Here is a 23,434-nt window from a genome sequence, read left to right as displayed (position 1 = left end):
ACTTAATTCAATTAATCAACTTTTCCAAGAAGTTAAAAGAATTCAAGTTAGAAGAGAATTATTTTCCACACATTCAAATTTCTTGGATAAAGAACGGAATTTTTTTCTTAAGAAGATATTAATGTATTAATCAAATGTAGAAAAGCTAGAATATTAGTCTATAGGAATCAATAGAACTCCTAACCTTAACGAATGAGATTAGTTGTTCATGTCTTCAGAGAAAACCTAGTATTATCAAAAATAAAAAGTGCCGAAGAAGAAAGATCGTCAATGACTTCTCTCCTTAAATACTAACCCTAAACAAACTTTAAATTCAAAACTAAAATAGATCATAATTCAAATAAAATAAAATCTTCTTCATAATTATTTTTCTCTCAACAAAGATCTCCATCTTTTCTTCTTGCAATCCTCAGTTAATGCTTGTGATTAGTGGGTCTAAGTTGAGTGTTTAATCAACCACACAAGTGATAAAGAATTGAAGTTTTAATGGATTGGTTTGAGGCCCTTAGAAGGTAGCTAGAGTCTCACGTGGTACATGGGTACTTCACATTGCACGTAGAGCTTGTCCTTAATCTAATTCACTCTCTAGCTGGCTCACGATGCACGTAGAGTGTCTCACCTAATACGTGATTTTGTTTTTCTTTCAATTTTAGCCTTTGTTTGTTCCATGGAGTAACACATAGAAAAAATCACGTCCCACGTTGACCAGGTGTTGTGTGTATGCATGCTAGATGCGTATGAATGACACCTCAAAACCTCTTGTTGTGCGTACGCATGCTACATGTGTATGTACGATGCTTCCTTTTCACCTTGGTTGTGCATACGCATATAACATGCGTACGCATGACAAGTCCACGTCCCACATGAAGCCTTTCACGTCCCACGTTACCTTTGGTATATCAATATTTTGCTCTTTGTTTGGTTCTAGTGTGCCATGGCTGTGATCCTACATCCCACGTGAAGATGAAATCATGCGTACAAATGACAGATACGTACACATGATAGGCAAATTATCCATGTTTGTGCATACGCATGCTAGATGCGTACGCATGAATCCCTTTTTATCTCCCAACGTGGCACGCCTTGTCTTCTACGTTGCATGGCTATGTGGGTTGATTCTAGTGAGCTTTCTGCTTAGTACAGAGAGCATTCTGCTTGATGATTCCTACCCTCTTTTCTTCTTTGTTCCTTGCTATTTTTCTTCCAATTTTTCTGTAATCAATGAATTCCACTAAATCAAAGTAATGCTCATTTTTACCATATTCAACAGGAATTCTTAGCTAATTAAATGAAATCATGAAGAAAAATACTAAAGATATGAATACATCAGCAAGACAATAGATTTTCAATCGACAGTGGTCCAATGAACTTGTAATGGGAGTACATATAAGAGGTTTTGATGCTTAACTTAGTATCATTTTAAGAGGTATAAGGACTACTGTTAGGTAGCATATTATTGTATTTGGCCTTTTATTTATAACTTTTGCATGAGAAATCTTCGAAGAATTTAGATGGAATCACCCCAAAGTTAGTATCAATCTACTATGGATATAGTTTAGGATGTGTTCTATGGGCCAACATGCCCCTAGAATGCCAGAAGGGTTGTTCATGAGCCAACTAATGTGCTAAATCGAATTGGGAATTTAGTCTCTAATATTATTTCTACTTAGGAGCCGATGCTAACGTGGATTCCAAGTTCCAACCTCTATAGTAGGGTGTCTTTTCGAGGCTTGTGGCTTATACATGAGCATTTAAGAGATATGTGGTGCTTTCTGGGTGATGAGAACATCATTATTATACTTTCTTCAGAATATGGGCATTTGAGGGAGAACGCATGACTTTAAATGCAATAGTTCTCCTAAGATGTCATTTCTGTTTTCTTGCTCCCTAGTTTTTGAAACATTTGGGAAGTTAAAGTGATTATTTCACATTTTATTTATTTATCTCTTGTTCTTTGTGAACATTTCTTCTTTCTTTATCAATTTTCTATTCACATGGCAAATTTGTTCCTAGAAGCATTCCTTCATTCGTACTTTTTTTGTTTAAGCACCCCTCCCATTTATTAAAGATTTTCTAAGGAGAAAAAGAGGCACAATTCTCCATTACTTCATTTTTTCATTTCCACTTATGTCACGATTAGTTTTTTAACTTATTTTTTTAGAGATGCTTTCTTATTTTTTAATCACTCTGTCACCAATCTACAAACTCACTGAAGTGGGTTGCGACTTTCATCTGAAAAATAACAACAACATATGGTATGAGAACTGGAGATTCTCAGTATGGTAACAGTGCCCAATAGATAAGATATAAGATTCTGAGAAGGTAAAGGCAATCCTAGAACTTAACATCGATACCAGATATTCAAGCTCGACGAAATATATAATAAAATCATAAACAGGGTAATCTAACTTAAGGAATTTCTAACTAATGCTAGTCACCGCTGTCCCACAACCTTTACCAACCTATCCTCCATACGATTTCATCGCCACCGCCTATCGAGCCTCTTCAATCCCAGTAGAATACATAATTAATGCAATCAAGTAAAGCAAGTAATATACATATACAGCAAGTGAAACAAATAGCAAGTAGGCATGTGATTCATTTAGGCATAATGAAGTTAAGCAAAGCAAACAAGCACATAGAAGATGCATATGATGAATACATGTCCTATTGGCTGTATATCACATTGTCGGTTCAAAGTTGCCAACCCGACACATCCTTTCGGATGTAGCCTTTTTGTCATGTCAGGGATATAGTTCTTAGCACACTTGCATGATCATTCTAAGGATATAGTGTCTAATAAACTCTTGCAGTAGAAAAGGTTATGCGAGCGGGATACTATCTCAGTCTTTACATTTGAACGTAACCGTGATTAACCACCAACCTTACGCTGGTGCTGCAAAATCAAAGATCCTTTTTAGTACCCAACAATTTCATCATTCCTTTCCAAATTCCAAACTCATCAAAACCATCATCAATCCTCAATTTCTCAAATTCATCATCAATCTAGCGCTCCATCAATTTGCATACTAATTCATCCATATTACATCCCAAGCCTAAGTCATTGACTCTAAACTCATAATAAAATTATCCATTTAAGTGCACTCAATGCACTCTCCCTTAACCCAAAGCCCAAATACTAGATAAAGGGTCTTAAACAAGTGTTACAAAAGTTTACAAACTTGCCAAGAAAGTAAAATAGTTAAAAACAGATATTTTGGTGAAAAACAGGGTTTGAGCGTACACATGGTGCTGTGCATACGCACGCACCAAACAACTTTCCCAGCCTATGCATACGCACAACTAGCAAAATTTTCAGGTTGTGCATCATGAGTTGAAACACTCGCTCTGGTCTCTGCGTGCGCACGCGTTGTGTGCGTGGGCACACAAACCAAATCTTTAAATTTTTTGCAATATTACAGAATTCAGATTTTTTACCCTAACTTCCAGCATCCATAACTTTCTCTACAAAATTTCAATTTCACTTATCTTCATACCATTTTAAAGCTCTCTTAAATATCTTTAATTTAAGCTAAAGTTCACTTGAATCCAAACTTTGAGGGCCAAGTTAAAGCCCAGTGAAGTTGGTTAAAAACAAGAATTTACCAATTTTACCAAAACCTCAATAATACCAAATCTCTCAAATCAAACCAATTTACTCATAATCCAAACAATACCAAAACAACTTAAGAATCCATACCATAATTCCTTAACTATTCAACCACCTAAACCATTTAATTATCACCTCAATCAACCCATTAAACAACTCTAAATTCAACCTAAATCACATCAAACTCCTTAATTTCCATTAATCCACATCAACATCACCCTCATGAATCATCATCAATCATAACCAACACATGCAACTCATTCAATCTCCATCACAACTCATATACCACACATATCCAAGACTCTATATCATCCTCAATATTCATCAACAACAATAACAATCATACACTCTCATCAATATCAACCATCAATTTTCATCATCAATCATTTTTCATCATCTTATCATCATCAATATTTACCAACCGCAATAATCAACAACAAAATCCTCAACAATCAATTCAATCATATCCTAAAGTTGACTAGCCAAAGTTTCACAAAACATTACATATTAACTAGAGGAAACTGAAATCATACTTTGGCTGATTTTCATGCAACACAAAATTGCCAAATATGACATCTTTCACAAGCTCTCTGACGTGGCGGAAATTGACGGGTTAATAAATTATTAATAGAAATGCATTGCAAGTACAGTCCTTAACCAACCGAAAATCCGCTTATCAATTTAGAAGGGTTGTCACAAAATTTAAATTAAAATACTGGGAGTATGAGTCCCAGGTCGTCTCCCGACGAGTTGTAGAGAGATGTGCTATTTCATCAATCGGGTGTTTTCAAAAATGGTTGAGTTGATAGACAGAAATTTAAATTAGAAAATTTAATTAATTTTAAATAAAAGCCTTTACTGGGAGTAGATTAGTTGGAAACCCTATTCTTGTTGAAGTACTCTCAAGATTAATTGATAATTGAAGGTTGCTCTGTTTGGTTATCCCTCACTAGGTAAGAGAGAGTCAAACAAGTTGGAATGCTGTTTCTATTCACAAGTCCCAATCCGCTCATTGAAAAGGATTGGTGTCAGTGACTAGAGGACATTCCAACAATGAACCCTGATATGGTCACCATTAATACGAGCTATAACTCGGCCTCATAACCGTTGCTGGCCATCACCATAACTCGCCACCTGCCGTTATTGCTCGACTTTTATGAGCTATAACTCGGCGATGTTAATATCATCATAACCGACATCCCGAACGGTAAGATAAAGTCGGTTACAGAACCGATTTTATATCATAACGGACTAATATATACATCTATAAAAGAAAGGTAAAATATCTTTTTTAGATAGGATCTTTCTGAGAAAAAGACTATACTGACTTAAGCATTGGAGTGCCTTCGCAGGTACACTCCGCCTTCTCTGCATTGTTCGCACACTCACATCTACAACGAAGATAAGAAGCTCGGATATTCGGAGGTGGACATTCGGCCTTGCAGCGTATAACTCGGCTGACCCCGAGGAATAGAAGCCGACCAAATTCCCAGGCAAGATCAATTGGCGCCCACCGTGGGGCCGAGGAAATCGTATTCTTTTGGTCTCACCATTTCCACCTGCATCCATGGCTGACGTACCGCCTCCTTCACTGTCCGAACTCATGCGAATGGTAGCTGAGCTACAACAAGCCAATCAACGAATGGCTGACGAAAACCAAATAATGGCTGCTCAAATTGCCGAACTAAATCATGTTCGGATTGAACATGACGATGCTCATCGGGAAGAAGACGAGGAGCATCATTCCCAACCAACTCACGTTTCAGAAACCGCTCAGCACGAAGAGCAACAATCCGAAGACAAAAAAGAAGAATCCGAGGACTCCGTAGGCCCTTTTACGGAGGAGGTGATGAACTTCGAATTACCAAAGAGGTTCACCTTGCCGTTGACCCTCACGCCTTATGATGGACTCGGTGACCCGAGGAAGTTCATAAAGAAATTCCGATCAATAATGATCGTCAACGGTGCATCAGATACAGTCTTATGTCGTTGTTTTCCGAATTATTTAGACGGTCCTGCACTTGATTGGTTGTGTGCTTTGCCTGCAGGTTCCATTTCACGCTTCCATCAGTTGGCGAAGTTATTTGAAGAACATTTCGCCGGATCCGCAATATATTTGCACGACTCCGATTATCTGAACACTATCAAGCAAGGGCCAAACGAAAGCTTAAAGGATTATATGACTCGCTTTACCAAGGTCGCAATCAGCATACCAGACCTCCATCCCGAGGTCCATCTGCACGCAATTAAAAGCGGCCTCCGACCCGGAAAGTTCCAGGAGACGATCGCGGTTGCAAAGCCGAAGACTCTTGCAGAATTTCGCGAAAAAGCAAAAGGACAAATTGACATCGAGGAGCTCAGACAAGCTCGGAAATCTGACAAATCGCACTTCCGCGAAGAAGATAAGAGCTCCTCCCTTAAAAAAGGTTTTAAACTAACACCCCGATTTGATTCTTATACGCAGTTTAACACCAAGAGGGAAGACATCATCAAGGAAATCTTGAACTCCAAACTAATCAAACCGCCGAGGAAAGCCGGCACATATCAGGATTCAAAGAATGTGGACAAATCAAAATATTGCACTTTCCACCAGAAACACGGCCACAACACCGATGATTGCGTGGTCGCCAAAGATCTTTCAGAACGATTAGCCAGACAAGGGCACCTTGACAAATACATCGGTGGTCACATCCAAAAGCGCGGCTCAAGTTCCACAACACACGACCTCTCAGAACAACACCGAGGAAAAGAAAGGGCATCTTCAAGCCAATATGAGAGGCCACGAGGTATAATCAATTGTATTTCAGGAGGATACGCGAGTGGAGGATACTCAAACTCGGCAAGAAAAAGATCATTCCGAGCAATATGCTCGGTAGACGGAACAAAGCAAGATGCAACGATCTCTAATCCACAACCGGAAGTCACTTTCACACACGCTGACTTCAACTCCAACATACAAAATTTGGACGACCCTGTGGTAATCACCCTTCAACTAGGAGATCTATTAGTCAAAAAAGTACTCCTAGATCCAGGAAGCAGTGCCGACGTCCTATTTTACTCCACGTTTCAAAAGATGAAGCTCAGCGACAACATGCTACAGCCCACAGGAGGAGATTTAGTCGGTTTCTCGGGAGAACGCGTTCCAGTCCTCGGTTCAGTATGGTTACAAACCACACTGGGTGAGCAATCTCTTTCAAAAACTAATGACATTCAATATTTAGTAGTCGACTGTTTCAGTCCATATAACATTATTCTCGGCCGACCTTTTCTAAATAAGTTCGGCGCTATTGTATCCACAGTTCATCTCTGCGTAAAGTTTCCTCTGCAGGACCACCAGGTTGTTACAATTCATGGCGACCACAAAGAGGCAAGACAATGTTACAACATCAGCATGAAATTCCAAAACCGTTCAACACAACAAGTCAACAACGTCGGCCTAAACCAAAAAGAGGACACGCTAGCAGAACTAGACCCAAGAGCCGACTTCCTCGATCGTCCAAAACCTTCCGACGACCTACAAAAAGTGTACTTCAACAATGATTCCAATAAATTCACATATGTAGGCACCTCACTCAATGCATCCAAACTGCAAGCCATAACAATCTTCCTACAAAAACACGCCGATCTTTTCGCATGGACACCATCAGACATGCCAGGTATCGACCCACAAATCATCAGCCATAGACTAGCAATAAACCCGGCAATCCGACCAGTACAACAGAAGAAACGCAGACTCGGCGACGAGAAAAGGAAAGCATCACTAGAAGAAACACAAAAACTCATCAAAGCCGAGTTTATCAAGGAAATCAGATTCACCACCTGGTTAGCAAATGTGGTAATGGTAAGAAAACAAAACGGTAAGTGGCGCATGTGCGTCGATTTCACTGATTTAAACAAAGCATGCCCCAAGGATTCATATCCTCTGCCATCCATAGACTCTTTAGTGGACAATGCCTCAGGCTATGCCACCCTAAGTTTTATGGATGCATATTCCGGGTATAATCAGATAATGATGCACCCCTCTGATCAAAATAAAACAGCTTTTATCACAGATTTTGGTAACTATTGCTATAAGGTTATGCCATTTGGATTAAAGAATGCAGGGGCAACTTATCAACGCCTCATGGATAAGGTGTTCGCCAAACAAATCGGCCGGAACATCGAAGTTTATGTCGACGATATGGTCGCCAAAACAAAGATCGGAAACAACCACATCAACGACCTTACAGAAATATTCGGCCAGATCCGCCAGTACAACATGCGCCTCAATCCCGAGAAATGTGCATTCGCAGTTCAGGGGGGTAAGTTTTTGGGGTTTTTGTTAACATGCAGGGGGATAGAGGCGAATCCAGACAAATGCCGAGCAGTACTGGACATGGCCAGCCCTACAACCGTAAAAGAAGTTCAGCGCCTCACAGGAAGACTCGCCGCACTTTCCAGATTTGTTCCTTGCCTTGCCTCAACTTCCATTCCTTTTTTCCAAACAATTAAAAAGAAAAATAAATTTGAATGGAACGACGATTGTGAGAAGGCATTTTCAAAATTAAAAACAACACTCTCACAACCGCCGATCTTACAAAAACCCTTACAAGGGGAACATTTATTTTTATATCTGTCAGTTACTGATTGGGCAATAAGCTCGGCCCTTGTCACAGAAAGAAACAAAGTTCAGCATCCAGTATACTTTGTCAGCAAAACACTCCAACATGCCGAACTCAATTATCCGCGGATTGAAAAGCTAGCCCTTGCACTAATATTCTCAGCCCGACGTCTGCGACCTTATTTCCAGAGCCATGTAATCCACGTCAGAACCGATCACCCACTGAGACAAGTATTGCACAAACCGGAGATCGCAGGTCGACTAATAAAATGGGCAGTCGAACTATCCGAATTCGACATCACATACCAACCCCGAGGACCGATCAAATCTCAATTTCTAGCAGATTTCATTGCCGAACTCACACTACCATCTGAAGAGGACAACGTAAAACACTGGATATTATATGTGGACGGCTCTTCAAATAACGGAGGCTGTGGTGCCGGAATTCGCCTAGAGGCCGACGACGGATTCATATTGGAACACTCAATACACCTCGCTTTCAAAGCAAGCAACAACCAATCAGAATATGAGGCACTAATCGCCGGACTCCGACTATGTTTAGATCTTGAAATCTCAACAATCAAGGTATATTGTGATTCCCTGTTAGTTGTACAGCAGGTAAACGATCTTTTTCAGGTAAAAGATCCCCTACTCTATAAGTACTCACTATTAGTAAAACAGTTAACAAAAAAATTCGTCAACTTTGAAATAGAACATATACCACGAGAACAAAATCAAAGAGCAGATATCTTATCTAAGCTCGGCAGTACGCAATCCGAACTATCTACACTACACCAGTTCACAATAACATCACCCACTGTTACTCTGACAAACGTCTTAAGTGCTTCACAGATAAACGACTGGCGAAACGACTTTATATACTATCTACAAACAGGTAACACACCAGAAGGGGTGGAGAATGATAAAAAGTTCCGACGCCAAGCATCTTCCTTCACAATCATCAACGGAACACTATACCGACGAGGTTATACTCGGCCTCTACTCAAATGTCTCAGCAAACCCGAGGCCGACATCGCTTTGGCAGAGGTGCACGAAGGAATCTGTGGCACACATACAGGAGCCCGGAGCTTAGCATCAAAAATCCTCCGAGCCGGCTTCTTCTGGCCGACTTTGAAACAGGACAGCCAACAAAAAATCAGATCATGCAATAATTGCCAAAGGCACGCACCACTAATACACATACCCGCCGAGGAATTACATCATTCGGACATCAGTTGGCCATTCAACCAATGGGGTCTAGATATACTCGGGCCTTTCCCTATGGCACCGGGCCAGGTAAAATTTCTTATTGTCGCCATTGATTATTTCTCCAAATGGGTGGAAGCCCAACCTTTAGCAAAAATCACGTCACAGCAAATGATTTCATTCGTTTGGAAAAATATTATTTGCTGTTTCGGCATACCTCAGCACATTACTACTGACAACGGCCGCCAGTTCGCCGATCAGAAATTTCAAACTTTTTTGCAGAATTTCAAGATAAAGCAGCACTTCGCCTCTGTTGAGCATCCTCAAACAAACGGACTAGCCGAGGCCGCGAACAAGGTCATTCTTCACGCACTAAAGAAAAAGCTTGATGCCACCAAAGGACTATGGGCCGAACTCATACCTGAGGTCCTTTGGGGATACAACACCACTCCACAAACATCAACAAAAGAAACACCATTCAGGCTGGTATATGGATCGGAAGCCATGATTCCCGTGGAGATCTCCCAGAAGTCAATCAGAACCCAACTCAACAGTCAAGACGAAGCTCAGAGATCCGAGCTAGATACAATCCAAGAAATTCGAGATATAGCCGCATTAAAGCAACGCACGACACAGCACACAATCGCTCGCCATTACAACAAGTCCGTCAGAAGCAGATCATTCGTGAAAGGAGATCTAGTCCTTCGCAAAACCGAAATTGCTCGGCGACCACCAACACACGGAAAGCTTGCAGCCAATTGGGACGGCCCATACCGAGTAACAGAAGTCCTCGGCCAAGGAGCTTACAAGCTAGAATCACTAGATGGTAAACTCATACCTAGTACATGGAACATATCTTCCTTAAAGAAATTTTTCAGTTAAATACAGGGCCAGGCAGGTACTCTTTTTCCTACTACCAAGATTTTATCCCAAAGGGTTTTGCTTGGAGAGGTTTTAACGAGGCTAGCCTACCTGTAACGTTGTATTCAAAAAGATTCAAAATAACTACGAATATACAGGAGACGTATATTATTTTCCTCATCAAACAATTATCCGACAAATATTATCAATCAAAATCTAACTCTATCAATACAGCTCAGACAAATCCGAACACACGTCTAAGCTACAAACCTGCCATTGTCAGGCTACACCATCAACAGCAATGCCAATAAAGTTCGAAAAACTTTCCGACGAATCACAAACAGCTTTAACAATAAGCATCATTTCCAAAATTCAAACAAGTCAATTCAACAAGGTTCAAAACCTACAAAATATAAATATTACATATGCAAAAGAAATTCAAATAAGTTTCCAACACACTAAACATTATCGGCTTCTTCTTCAGCATCCCCATCATCTTCGATCAGCTGACCATCTCGAACAATCTTTCCAGGATCCATCCCAGAAAGATCGGCATCAGGAAGCAAAAACTTAACCTGCAACCTTGCCTTTTCAAAACCTTCAATAAACGAATCCAATATCTCGTCCGCCTTTTTCTTCTCCATATCCTTAAATTGCGCAGTAACCTCAATCAAACGAGTTTGAAGGTTCACCAGATCACTTTCCTTTTTCTTCAAATCTTCAACATCCTTAGCATAATTATCTTTGGTCTCCTTCAACAACTTCTCGGTCTCAGTCAAACGCACCTGCAGCTGAGCAGCAATACTTTTACTCTTAACCAACTCCTCCTTCAGAACAGAAACCTCTCCTTTTTCTCCAGCAACCTTCTTATTCTTCAACTCCTGGCTACGCCCAAGACTTGCAAGGCGCAGACCAACAACCTACCAACAAAATGAACCACAAGGTAATAAGATTCCGAAAAACAAAAGTAAAGAAAAACAAAAAGTAATAGCTCATTACCTGCATATACTGCCCAATAGCCATATCTCCAACCTCCTCTGCAAGAGTAACATCAGCCGACGATTGACAATACTCGTCCACCACAGCCATATAAGGATACTCCTTCCCCCAAACCGAAAATGCCTCACTTTGTTCAGAAACTTCATGCAGCCTTTTTTGATTACCCATAAAAGCCTGGATCTCTTCTAAAGGGACCCCTACCTCCTTCTCATCAGACTGATCGGATAAATCAACAAGGTCGGCCTTCTTTCTCTTCTTCGCAATCACTTTCCGCCGACCTTGACGAGGCTGCGTAACCTCGGCAGCAACAGCACCTTCCTCCGCATTTGATGATGAGACCTCTTTCTCCAAATTCTTATTTTTGAAACGTGTCCTCAAAGACGCAGCTGAAACGCCAGGGTATCTACCACCTGCGAAAGCAACATAAACATCAAAAACATGGCAAGAAGAACTAACACCTTAGCAAACAACCCTACAACTCACCTAAATAAGCTACCACAGCATCTTTATCGTCCTCCCACTCCAGAAGCTCATACATTGAAATCAAATCCCCACGACCAATATTTTCAACAAGAAACTCAATCACACAAACATTCCTCGGAGAAATAACCTCCGGACCGAGTATATTTTGGGGTTCAGAGCACCAATACAACGGAAACTTCTCACCTAGATTTTCATCAACAAAAAACGGAAAGTCTTCTTCCAAAGCCCTAACCTTCAAATACATCTCTTTAAAATCTTTGAAAGATGATTTGTACAATTTGAAAATGCCAAAACCAGGGGTGCTATTGAAGTTTATCCAGCCACCTTTCCACACCCCTTTGGCTTGAAATAATGAAAAGAACAGATCCACAGACGGAACAACTTCCAGAAACTCCATCAAAATTTCAAATGCACGAAGGAAAGCCCACCCGTTTGGATGAAGCTGCGACGGAGCGCAGTTTAACTGCCTCAAGACCTGACATTCGAAATCGGTAAAAGGAATCTAACTCTCAACTCCTCAAGTACACAGCTATACATATAAAAGAATTCAAACCCACTACCTCGATGATAAACCCTATCATCAACACTACAGCACAGCAACTCAACACCAACCCCAGAATTCTTCCTCACCAACCTACTCACATCAACCTCCTTCACAGCGGCCTCATCACAGAACAATGACACCCGCGACTTGACATCATCCCCTACCCAGTCATAAGACCAGTCTATCTCACCTTTCTTCTCCTTCTCAAACCCCATTACAAACAGCAAACAAACATGCAACAAAGAGATACAAAGGAAAAAAGGAAGAAAAGAATTAGAAGAACACAGATATGTCCATACCTCTCTTACTCATTCTTCAAACAAGGAGCAGAAAACAAAAATCCCAAAATACCAAAGGACAGAAACAATTAATCACAAGACAAAAACGCTCCAAATATCCCTTTTGCCTCAATCACATCAAACGTAAAAATAGCATTGGAAACCATCAAAACATTAATGAAGCTCCCACTCTTTCTCTCTCCTGCACGAAAGGGTGCACAACTTCCCACGTGGCAAAAATGGGAAGTTAATTTAATGAAGTAGGTTGAACTGGGGGCCTACTCAATAACCCACTTTTACCGAGTTATAACTCATTTCAAAAGCTCAACCTGCTTCATTAAAAAACTTTCCTCAGGCTAAGCTTGGGGGCTGTGATATGGTCACCATTAATACGAGCTATAACTCGGCCTCATAACCGTTGCTAGCCATCACCATAACTCGCCACCTGCCGTTATTGCTTGACTTTTATGAGCTATAACTCGGCGATGTTAATATCATCATAACCGACATCCCGAACGGTAAGATAAAGTCGGTTACAGAACCGATTTTATATCATAACGGACTAATATATACATCTATAAAAGAAAGGTAAAATATCTTTTTTAGATAGGATCTTTCTGAGAAAAAGACTATACTGACTTAAGCATTGGAGTGCCTTCGCAGGTACACTCCGCCTTCTCTGCATTGTTCGCACACTCACATCTACAACGAAGATAAGAAGCTCGGATATTCGGAGGTGGACATTCGGCCTTGCAGCGTATAACTCGGCTGACCCCGAGGAATAGAAGCCGACCAAATTCCCAGGCAAGATCAAACCCAATTACAATTTTTCCTTTAAGTATCCCAACTCAAGGGTTCCTTTCAATCAACTCCCCATCAAGTAAGGGAACTACTCGCTCATTGCGAATGTAGAACTCATAACATAGGAAAAGGAATTAAAAAGAGACATGATAAATAATAATGGAAAGGATTAATTAAAAATAAAAATAGTCTATATTAATAACTTGTAAAAATAAGCCAATGTCAACTCTAGGGGGATTAAGAACATGGAAGAATAAGCACAAAATAAATAACAAAATATAATGACTAGTACCGGAGGTAAACTCTTCTCAAAAGCTAAAGCCAAAATCTTCCAATTCCTAATTGTGAATGCTCAAGTGTCTAAAACCTAAGGGAGGAGTAAAAACCAGATCTAAAAACTAAAAAATTATGCGGAATGAATAGTTCTTCTCTGTTTCTGCATGTTTCCTGGCTCTAGTCTGTGTTTCTGGGCCGAAAACTGGGTTGAAATCTGGCCCAGAAACTCTGCCAGCGACTTCTGAAATTCTGCAAATCGCGCACGCCACGCGGTCGCATCATTCGTGCGGATGCGTCATTCGGCGTTTTGCTTTCCCACGCGGGCGCGTCATCCATGCCTCCGTGTCACTTATGCTTTTCCAATCCGCGCGGTCGCGTGAGCCATGCGGCCGCGTCACTGCGATTTCCTCTCTTTCGCGCGGTCGCGTGAGCCATGCGGCCGCGTCACTTTTCGCTAGTCATCTCCTTAATTTCTTGTATTCCTTCCATTTTTGCAAACTTCCTTTCCAATCTCCAATTCATTCATGCCCTATAAAGCCTGAAACACTTAACACACAGATCACGATATCGAATGGGATAAAGGAGAATTAAAATACCTAATTAAAAGTCTCTAGGAAGTAAGTTTTCAATCATGTGATAATTTTAGGAAGGAAATATAAATGCATGCTAATTATATGAATAAGTGGGTAAAGATCATGATAAAACCACATAATTAAACACATTATAAACTATAAAATAGTGGTTTATCACTCTCCAAGCCTCTAATTTTTCAAATCAACTCCTTACAACATCAATTCAATCTAATACCATGCAATTTCACTAAAATCAACTTAAGGTTCACAATAATCAACTAAACACAAGGACTAAGTGAATTCTTACATTACCAAATGGTATATGGGACAAAATTCAAGAATAATCCAATGCTAGATCACCCCTAAATAACCAAAATCACAGAATTTACTAAATAACCCTACTGAGTTTCTGGTACAGTTCTTACAAATTGCTGACACAGTACATGATAAAGAAGTAGATCAGGATGTCTATAGATTATTACTATTTCCATTTGCTGTAAAAGACCAAGCTAAGAGGTGGTTAAATAACCAACCTAAGGCTTGCATAAAAACATAGAAACAGTTGTCAGACAAATTCCTAAATCAATATTTCCCTCCTAAGAGGATGACATAGCTAAGGCTAGACATCCAAGGCTTCAAACAAGGGGATAGTGAATCTCTTTACGATGCCTGGGAGAGGTACAGAGAGATGCTAAGAAAATGCCCCTCTGAAATGTTTTCAGAGTGGGTGCAGTTAGATATCTTCTACTACGGGCTTATAGAAAAAGCTCAGATATCTCTAGACCACTCAGCTAGTGGATCTATACACATGAGAAAGACAATTGAAGAGGCTCAAGAGCTCATTGATACAGTTGCTAGAAATCAGCATCTGTACTTAAGTAGTGAGTCCTCCATGCAAGAAGAGGCTAAGGCAGTATCACTAAACTTAGTCCTCCAGAACAAGTTGCTGAAATCAATCAGTAATTATGTTATCTAACAGAACAGTTGGCAGAATTTAAAGAGATGTTACAAGACACTAAGGACGTTAACAAGAACATGGAAGCACAACTTGACCAGACAAGACAGCAGTTATCAAAATAGATAACAGAAGAATACCAAGCAGTTCAATTAAGGAGTGGAAAAATATTGAATACCTCAACTCAAAGCAGCAGAAAGCCATAAAAAGAACAAATAATAGAGGATGAGCAGACTGCTACCCAAAATCCCTTTGAGGACAGTAAGAGCCCAAAGAGGAATGATTTTGACGTTCAAACACCAGAAAAGGGTGAAAAACTGGCATTAAACGGCCAGTGGATGCCCAGATCTGGCGTTCAAACGCCAGAAAAAGGGGAAAGTAGCGTTAAATGCCCAAACCATGTTCAGTTCTGGCGTTCAAACGCCAGAAAAGGGTGGAAATATGGCGTTAAATGCCAACCCAGCCCCCAGTCCTGGCGTTCAAACGCCAATGAGGGGTCAGACACCTGCAAGTGTTGATAATAACTCCCTCAAGAAGGCTTCTCAACCTACCTCTGTAGGAAATAAACCTGTAGCAATCAAGGTTGAAGAATACAAAGCCAAAATACCTTATCCTCAGAAACTCCGCCAAGCGAAATAGGATAAACAATTTGCCAACTTTGCAGACTATCTCAGGACTCTTGAAATCAAAATTCTGTTTGCAGAAGCACTTGAGCAAATACCCTCTTATGCTAAGTTCATGAAAGAGATCTTAAGTCATAAGAAGGATTGGAGAGAAACTGAAAAAGTTTTTCTCACTGAAGAATGCAGTACAATCATTTTAAAGAGCTTACCAGAGAAGCTTAAGGATCCTGGAAGCTTTATGATACCATGCACATTAGAGGGTACATGTACCAAGACAACTGGTGCACGAAATTGCAATCACACTTTTTGCAATCCCGCACAACTAACCAGCAAGTGCACTGGGTCGTCCAAGTAATACCTTACGTGAGTAAGGGTCGATCCCACGGAGATTGTCGGCTTGAAGCAAGCTATGGTTATCTTGTAAATCTTAGTCAGGATATCAGAAATTATCAGGATTGATTGTGAAAAGCAAAAGAACATGAAATAGGTACTTGTTTTGCAGTAATGGAGAATAGGTTGAGGCTTTGGAGATGCTCGGCCTTCTGAATCTCTGCTTTCCTACTGTCTTCTTCTTCAAACACGCAAGGCTCCTTCCATGGCAAGCTGTATGTAGGGTTTCACCGTTGTCAGTGGCTACTGATGACAAGTCATCATATACCCATTTTCTATGCTTTTTCATACAAGAAATTGATGATTTATGCTTAAATATTGAATGCTTTTGTGCTTAAATGATATATTTTCTTGATCTTTTAATTTTATAAATCTTGTAGGAAATAAGAAGAAAAAGAAGCAAAGAAGCACAAAAAAGGAGAAAAAAAGAGCTTTGGGATACACTTTGAAGTTGGGGTACACTTTGGAACCTTAGGCCACGCTTTTAAAAGCGTGGCCCATGACCAAATCAAAGAAGAAAACAACCAGCACGCACACTGCCCTGCCCTTGCCAAGGGCAGGGCAGAATCATGATGAAACAAAGTGAGGTTGGAGCAAATTTTCGCTAAGTTAAAATCTGGCCGCTCACAGCATGACCATGCCTCCTTCAAAGGGCTATAACTTGAGCTACAGACGTCCGATTGATGTGCTTCCAGTTGCGTTGGAAAGCTGACATTCAGAGCTTTCCAAAGATATATAGAAATCCATATTTGGCACACAATTGAGGTAGGAACGGAAGGCATCTTTAAGGGCCAAAAATAAGCAAAAATAAACCAAGGAAAAGAAGTAGCGTGTGCATCCACCGAGTTTCGAACACAGAGCTTCACTTTTGGAAACATTGCCCTGCCCTCCGCGAGGGCAGGGCAGCATTTTGTTGTGGCATGAATCTGGCGCACCAAGGCACAATTCTGGCGCACCACAGCATCATCTGGCCGCACCACGCACGCACCAAGCACCAATCTGGCGCACCAACTTTTTCTGCCCTGCCCTCCGCGAGGGCAGGGCAGCATCCTGCGCACCAAGCTCACACACCACGCCTGCACCATGGCCGCATGCATCAAATCCTGCCCTGCCCTCCACAAGGGCAGGGCAACCTCCTGGGAGCATATGGGCCAAAATCAACCAAAATTCAATTTAATTCAATTCCTCACCAAATTGAATCAAGGCCAACCAAACCCATTTCTCCTCAAATCCAAAGCAAGCAAAGCCCACATCATCACTCAAAGGCACATGGATCAATTAAATTAGGATTTTCATTTTTGTAATTTGTTTTAATGTCATTTTCATTTTTTATTTTGTAAAGCCTATATAAAGGCATCACTCTCATTTCAAAAGGAGAGCTCTTTCCTTTATTTTCTTTCTGTCTTAAATCTAGGATTGAGAGTGAAGGAATTCTGTTTCCCTCTTGGTCTAAGATTTCTCTTGTTATTCTTCTGCAAAATTTCAGTGAATTAAGGATTTCTCTTGTTTTGAACCAAAACTCTCTTTACTGCTTTCATCTTCTTTCCATCTGCAATTGTTCTTGGTTGGATCAAGGAAGGGAGTGAGATCTAGACTTGTTTTCTAGTCTCTTTGATTCCCTGAGATCTTCAATTTTATTTTCCAATTGAGTTGAATTTAATTTCTGTTTGCTTCTTCAAACAATTCTGCTTTCTGTTTAAGATTTGTTGCAAGTTACACTTCTGCTTGATTGCTCCCTACATTCTCTTGTTGAATTTTAGTTCCCAGCACCCAAGTCCTTTTACTTTTCATGCAATTTAATTCTTATGCAATTGTTCCAGGTTCTGCTTACTGCTTGCTTTAATCTCCTTGTTCCCAATCCCCTTTACATTTAATGCAGTTTACATTTCGTGCAATTTAAGTTTCAGCTCTTTTACTTTCTTGCTCTTTAAGTTTCCTGCAATTTTATTTTCTGCATCTTTTAAATTCCTTGCAATTTACTTTCTGTTGATCAACTTCACACAATTCACTCAATGTTAGCTTGACTAAACTAATCACCCACTAAAATTGCTTGATCCATCAATCCCTGTGGGATCGACCTCACTCTAAGTGAGTTATTACTACTTGATGCGACCCGGTACACTTGCCGGTTGGATTTGTGTGTTGGAAATTTGTTTTTCCGCAAAAACACCATCAGCTACCTCCCATCCTCTCAGTGGAAATGTTCAACGCACCCTGTCACGGCACGGCTATCCATCTGTCGGTTCTCAATCAGGCCGGAATAGAATCCAGTGATTCTTTTGCGTCTGTCACTAACACCCCGCCTTCAGGAGTTTGAAGCTCGTCACAGTCATTCAATCATTGAATCCTACTCAGAATACCACAGACAAGGTTTAGACCTTCCGGATTCTCTTGAATGCCGCCATCAGTTCTAGCTTATACCACGAAGATTCCGGTTAAAGAATCCAAGAGATATCTACTTAATCTAAGGTAGAACGGAGGTGGTTGTTAGGCAGACGTTCATAGTTGAGAATGATGATGAGTGTCACGGATCATCACATTCATCCGGTTTAAGAACAAGTAATATCTTAGAATGGAAGCAAGCATGATTGAATAAGAAACAGTAGTAATTGCATTAATCCATCAAGACACAGCAGAGCTCCTCACCCCCAACCATAGGGTTTAGAGACTCATGCCGTGGAATGTACACAAAGAAACGTGTAAAGTGTCATGAGGTACAGATACAATGTCAAAAGATCCTATTAATAGTGAACTAGTAACCTAGGGTTTACAGAAATGAGTAAATGACAGAAAAATCTACTTCCGGGCCCACTTGGTGTGTGCTTGGGCTGAGCATTGAAGCATTTTCGTGTAGAGGCTCTTTCTGGAGTTAAATGCCAGCTTTTATGCCAGTTTGGGCGTTTAACTCCAAGTTTTATGCCAGTTCCAGCGTTAAACGCTGGGAATTCTGAAGCTGATTTAAAACGCCGGTTTGGGCCATCAAATCTCAGGCAAAGTATGGACTATTATACATTGCTGGAAAGCCCAAGATGTCTACTTTCCAACGCCGTTGAGAGCGCGCCAATTGGGCTTCTGTAACTCCAGAAAATCCACTTCGAGTGCAGGGAGGTCAGAATCCAACAGCATCTGCAGTCCTTTTCAGCCTCTAAATCAGATTTTTTGCTCAGGACCCTCAATTTCAGCCAGAAAATACCTGAAATCACAGAAAAACACACAAACTCATAGTAAAGTCCAAAAAAGTGAATTTTAACTAAAAACTAATAAAAATATAATAAAAACTAACCAAAATATACTAAAAACATACTAAAAACAATGTCAAAAAGCGTACAAATTATCCGCTCATCACAACACCAAACTTAAATTGTTGCTTGTCCCCAAGCAACTGAAAATCAAATAAGATAAAAAGAAGAGAATATGCAATGAATTCCAAAAACATCTATGAAGATCAGTATTAATTAGATGAGCGGGGCTTTTAGCTTTTTGCCTCTGAATAGTTTTGGCATCTCACTCTATCCTTTGAAATTCAGAATGATTGGCTTCTATAGGAACTCAGAATCCAGATAGTGTTATTGATTCTCCTAGTTAAGTATGATGATTCTTGAACACAGCTACTTTATGAGTCTTGGCCGTGGCCCAAAGTACTCTGTCTTCCAGTATTACCACCGGATACATACATGCCACAGACACATAATTGGGTGAACCTTTTCAGATTGTGACTCAGCTTTGCTAGAGTCCCCAATTAGAGGGGTCCAGGGTTCTTAAGCACACTCTTTTTGCCTTGGATCACAACTTTATTTCTTTCTTTTTTTTTTTCGCTTCCTTTTTTTTTATTTTTGCATTCACTGCTTTTTCTTGCTTCAAGAATCATTTTTATGATTTTTCAGATCCTCAGTAACATGTCTCCTTTTTCATCATTCTTTCAAGAGCCAACCAATCATGAACAACAAATTCAAAAGACATATGCACTGTTTAAGCATACATTCAGAAAACAAAAGTATTGCCACCACATCAAAATAATTAATCTGTTATAAAATTCAAAATTCATGCAATTCTTCTCTTTTTCAATTAAGAACATTTTTCATTTAAGAAAGGTGATGGATTCATAGGACATTCATAACTTTAAGGCATAGACACTAAGACACTAATGATCACAAGACACAAACATGGATAAACATAAGCATGAAATTCGAAAAACAAGAAAATAAAGAACAAGGAAATTAAAGAACGGGTCCACCTTAGTGATGGCGGCTTGTTCTTCCTCTTGAAGATCTTATGGAGTGCTTGAGCTCCTCAATGTCTCTTCCTTGCCTTTGTTGCTCCTCTCTCATGATTCTATGATCTTCTTTAATTTCATGGAGGAGGATGAAATGTTCTTGGTGCTCCACCCTTAGTTGTCCCATGTTGGAACTCAATTCTCCTAGGGAGGTGTTGATTTGCTCCCAATAGTTTTGTGGAGGAAAGTGCATCCCTTGAGATGAATCTCTCCATCTCCCATGGCTCTGAGGTGGAAGCTTTTGCCTTCCCTTTCCTCTTTCTAGAGGTTTCTCCGGCCGTAGGTGCCAAAAATGGTTATGGAGAAACAAAAAGCAACGCTTTTACCACACCAAACTTAGAAGGTTTGCTCGTTCTCGAGCAAAAGAAGAAAGAAGAGAGAGAGTGGTGGGGTAGGTGGGGATCATGTGGGGACCACAGATCCTGAGGTGTCAAGGATAATTCATCCCTGCACCAAGTGGCGAGCAAAAATGCTCCTTCTGCCAATCCTGGCGTTAAACGCCGGGCTGGTGCCCATTTCTGGCGTTTAACGCTAGCTTGGTGCCCATTCCTGGCGTTTAACGCCAGTCTGGTGCCCCTTTCTGGCGTTAAACGCCCAGAATGGTGCCAGACTGGGCGTTAAACGCCCATTTGCTGCCCTTGCTGGCGTTTAAACGCCAGCAAGGTTTCCTCCAGGGTGTGCTATTTTTCTTTCTGTTTTTCATTCTGTTTCTGCTTTTTCAATGAATTTGTGACTTCCCATGATCATCAACCTATAGGAAACATAAAATAACAAAGGAAATAATAAATATAACATTGGGTGCCTCCCAACAAGCGCTTCCTTAATGTCAGTAGCTTGACAGTGGGCTCTCATGGAGCCTCACAGATGTTCAGAGCAATGTTGGAACCTATCCAACACCAAACTTAGAGTTTGGTTGTGACCTCCCAACACCAAACTTAGAGTTTGACTGTGGGGGCTCTATTGACTCTGTTTTGAGAGAAGCTCTTCATGCTTCCTCTCCATGGTTACAGAAGGAGAACCTTGAGTCTTATAGTTTGCACTGTCTGCAAGCCACGGAGCTTCCTGAATAGCAAATAATTGCTCATCTGGAAAGGCTTCAGAGATCTCAGTAGGAGGGAGAGATGCTCCTGCTACTGGTTCTATCCGGGACAGGTGATCAGCTACTTGATTCTCTGTCCCTTTCTGTCTCTTATTTCTATATCAAATCCTGCAGAAGCAACACCCATCTTATGAGCCTGGTTTGAATCCTGCTTTGTGAGTAGATATTTAAGAGCAGCATGGTCAGTGTACACAATCACTTTTGATCCTACCAAATAAGATCTGAACTTGTCAATGGCATAAACCACTGCAAGTAACTCCTTTTCTGTGGTTGTGTAGTTCTTCTGTGCATCATTTAGAATACGGCTGCCGTAATAAATGACGTGCAGAAGCTTACCATGCCTTTGTCCCAAAACTGCACCAATGGCATGGTCACTGGCATCACACATTAGTTCAAATGGTAATGTCCAGTTTGGTGCAGAGATGACTGGTGCTGTGACCAGCTTAGCTTTCAGAGTCTCAAACGCCTGCAGACACTCATTATCAAAGATAAATGGAGTGTCAGCAGCTAGCAGATTACTCAGAGGTTTGGCAATTTTTGAAAAATCCCTTATAAACCTTCTGTAGAATCCTGCATGCCCCAGAAAGCTTCTGATTGCCTTAACATTGGCAGGTGGTGGTAATTTTTCAATTACCTCCACCTTAGCTTAATCCACCTCTATTCCTTTGTTCAAAATTTTATGCCCAAGGACAATTCCTTCAGTCACCATGAAGTGACATTTTTCCCAGTTTAAAACTAGTTTGGTCTCTTGGCATCTTTTCAGAACAAGTGCTTGATGGTTAAGGCAGGAGCTGAATGAGTCTCCAAATACTGAAAAGTCATCCATGAAGACTTCCAGAAATTTCTCTACCATATCTGAGAAGATAGAGAGCATGCACCTTTGAAAGGTTGCAGGTGCATTGCACAGACCAAAAGGTATCATTCTGTAGGCAAATACTCCAGAAGGACATGTAAATGCTGTTTTTTCTTGGTCCTGAGGATCTACTGCAATTTGGTTGTAACCTGAATAGCCATCCAAAAAGCAGTAATATTCATGACCTGCCAGTCTCTCTAGCATTTGGTCTATGAATGGTAAAGGAAAATGATCCTTCTTGGTGACTGTATTGAGCCTTCTGTAATCAATACACATGCGCCACCCTGTAACTGTTCTTGTAGGAACCAGTTCATTCTTTTCATTATGAACCACTGTCATGCCTCCCTTCTTAGAGACAACGTGGACAGGGCTCACCCAGGGGCTATCAGAAATAGGATAAATAATCCCAGCCTCTAGTAACTTAGTGACCTCTTTCTGCACCACCTCCTTCATGGCTGGATTTAGCCGCCTTTGTGGTTGAACCACTGGCTTAGCATCATCCTCCAATAGGATCTTGTGCATGCATCTTGCTGGGCTAATGCCCTTAAGATCACTTATGGACCACCCAAGAGTTGTCTTGTGTGTCCTTAGCACTTGAATTAGTGCTTCCTCTTCCTGTGGATTTAAAGCAGAGCTTATGATCACTGGAAAAGTGTCACCTTCTCCCAGAAATGCATATTTCAGGGATGGTGGTAGTGGCTTGAGCTCCGGTTTAGGAGGTTTATCTTCTTCTTGAGGAATTTTCAGAATTTCTTTTATTTCCTTTAGTTCCTCCAGATCAGGATGAACATCTTTAAAGATGTCCTCTAGCTCTGATTCAAGACTTTCAGTCATATTGACCTCCTCCACCAAAGAGTCAATAATATCAGTGCTCATGCAGTCATTTGATGTGTCTGGATGCTGCATAGCTTTGACAACATTCAACTTGAACTCATCCTCATTGACTCTCAGGGTTATTTCCCCTTTTTGTACATCAATGAGAGTTCGTCCAGTTGCTAGGAAAGGTCTTCT

The 23,434-nt window shown here is 40.7% G+C and overlaps 1 protein-coding gene across 1 annotated transcript; it reads left to right on the top strand.

The window, feature by feature from the left end:
• Window positions 1-5,177: 5,177 nt before the first annotated feature.
• On the top strand, window positions 5,178-10,298 carry LOC130957253 (uncharacterized). Its single transcript, XM_057884121.1, has one exon. It carries the CDS (start codon window positions 5,178-5,180, stop codon window positions 10,296-10,298), a length of 5,121 nt encoding a protein of 1,706 aa, XP_057740104.1.
• The last annotated feature ends 13,136 nt before the right edge of the window (window positions 10,299-23,434 follow it).

The sequence above is a fragment of the Arachis stenosperma genome, chromosome 10 (assembly GCF_014773155.1).
Source record: "Arachis stenosperma cultivar V10309 chromosome 10, arast.V10309.gnm1.PFL2, whole genome shotgun sequence".
Classification (NCBI taxonomy): domain Eukaryota; kingdom Viridiplantae; phylum Streptophyta; class Magnoliopsida; order Fabales; family Fabaceae; genus Arachis; species Arachis stenosperma.
This window is presented reverse-complemented; position numbering and strand designations above follow the sequence as displayed.